The sequence below is a fragment of the Seriola lalandi genome, unplaced genomic scaffold, assembly GCF_002814215.2.
Source record: "Seriola lalandi dorsalis isolate HSWRI2012SDOR001 ecotype SW California unplaced genomic scaffold, Sedor1 jcf7180001974382, whole genome shotgun sequence".
Lineage (NCBI taxonomy): Eukaryota > Metazoa > Chordata > Actinopteri > Carangiformes > Carangidae > Seriola > Seriola lalandi.
In genome coordinates this window covers 1-2,098 of record NW_019445048.1, presented here as the reverse complement: position 1 = coordinate 2,098, position 2,098 = coordinate 1, and the positions used below count along the sequence as shown (strand labels likewise).

General features: G+C 41.5%; 1 protein-coding gene across 1 annotated transcript; it reads right to left on the bottom strand.

The window, feature by feature from the left end:
* Positions 1-15: 15 nt before the first annotated feature.
* On the bottom strand, positions 16-2,041 carry LOC111653965 (beta-hexosaminidase subunit beta-like; the record flags this gene model as incomplete). The annotated part of the gene is made up of 8 exons (XM_023404759.2): positions 16-141; positions 227-313; positions 404-584; positions 718-850; positions 934-1,035; positions 1,130-1,240; positions 1,380-1,426; positions 1,942-2,041. Coding segments are annotated over 8 exons (843 nt in total), but the record flags the coding sequence as incomplete, so codon positions are not given.
* Positions 2,042-2,098: the final 57 nt, after the last annotated feature.

Here is a 2,098-nt window from a genome sequence, read left to right as displayed (position 1 = left end):
CCTCATTCTTAACTCTAACATGCAAATAACTTTAATTGAGACAGCAAAACACACAATTTCTATTTTACCTTAACACCATTGTCAAAGACTTCCTGCCAGATCATGTAGCCCTTCTTGGTGGTGGTGACGATATCCAAGAGTCTAAAAGGACAATAAAACATGGAAAGAAATTAGGAATAAAATGTAGGGATCAAGGAAAATACTAAGGTATAAATGTGAAACAAACTTTTGGATGTAGAATGATTCCAGTTTGCTGTAGTCCTGTCCGAAGCCTTGCTGATCCATGAACTTCTTAATGTCCGGGTTGGACTTCCTGCAGGTCAGAGCAAAAACAGCAGCAGATGTTAACGCTTGTCCGGTCTCTGATGCTGAGAAGTTTCCAACATCGCGTACACCGTCTCACCAGCAGTTGAAGTCCACCTCATCGCCTCCCAGGTGAACGTAGGCGTCAGGGAACACAGAGCTGACCTCCTTGAAGAACTGCTCCATGAACTCATACGTGGTGTTCAGGATGGGGTTTACTGGTCCGAAGGAGCCGGAGGGTTCGGCGCCAGAGTAGCACGGTGTGAGCAGATCGGGTTGGCCTGAGAGGGACAGACAGGTTAGATTCATTTTTTTTATGCTTTATTGTTTTCAGATAGTGTTTCCAGGTGCGTACAAAAAAAGGGCGGTGACACAGAAAGCTCCTCTCCACCAGTTATTAGTAGTAATTCTCACCTTTGCCCCAGGACTGTGTGTGTCCCGGAGTGTCGAACTCTGGGATGACGCGAATGCCTCTCAGGCGTGCAAACTCAATCACCATCTTCACATCAGCGGGCGTGTACACGTGTGTGTACGGGTGGTAAGATCCCTGTGAACAGTGTGACGAATAAGCTCTTCTGGTGGATTGTAACAAATACAGTGTGCTAATATGAAAAACGCAGTCGCACTGACCTGCTGGCTCAGCTGTGGGAACGTTCGGCTCAGGTATGGGAAGGATGGATCGTCGACGATGTGCCAGTGGAAGACATTGAATTTGTTCATCGCCATTGTTTCCTGTATGAATGGACAAAGGATTTATGTATTTAAAATTGTAAATGAAAATTAGAAATGAGACAAACAAAATAAGCAGCTCTTATTATTGACGTACCAGATTAGCCAAGATGACTTTAATGGGCAGGAAGTGCCGAGAGGTGTCCAGTAAGATGCCTCTATGTGCAAATCTGGGGAAGTCAATGATTGCTGTGGAATTGATGCTTTTCTGGAAACACAGTTGAAATAAGCTTGAGTTAAAGCCTGGCTCATATACAGCAAGGCTGACCAGCTGTGGATGTCAAGTGCAACAAAATGTCCTCATTAAGATTAGAAAGTTAGAAACACTCATATTGTCCTTCACTTACAGCTCCATATTCATCTTCATACACCAACTGGCTGAACGTTTCCAAACCTAAAAACCATGGAAACAATGAAAAATAAAAGCAAACATCGTAATTAATCAGGTGCAGTTCTTGAAAGTCATTTGCCTTTAGATAGGGCAATAAACAAGCACACTGTAATTTTATCGTACAAGGAGTGAGGGCAACAACAAAGTGAAACTTTGTATCAGACTTTTATCTGTGATCATCGGTCGTAATGGTGACTTCAGCATAATGAGTGTAATTTGTAATTTCTGCTTCCTGCTTCTTAGATTCTGCTTTTCTCTGTTTTATATCATTATACATTGTTTGTCTTTCGGGTTTTGAATCACTGATTGAAAATAATTTCCAATATTAAGGACATTATCTTAAGCTCTGAGAAATTGTGACGGGCATTTATCACTTTTTTTCTGATGTATTGTACATTACACCAAACAATTATTCAAAAGAAATAATAACAATTAATTAATAAATAATGAAAATAAATGTCACAAAAGCAGAGTTTGCTTTCAAATGGTGTAATAACAGGCAAAGAAAAAAGTCCTACCATGCAGAGCTCCCCAGACCTTCGGTGCTTTCAGGACAGCAACCGGCTGTTTCACTGACAGTTCATCTGTGGACACAAACAGTTGTACACTGCATGTAAATTTACAGAGTTGTCAAAGCTTTGCAGGTGGTTATTATGGAGGGTATTAGAGGGGGGC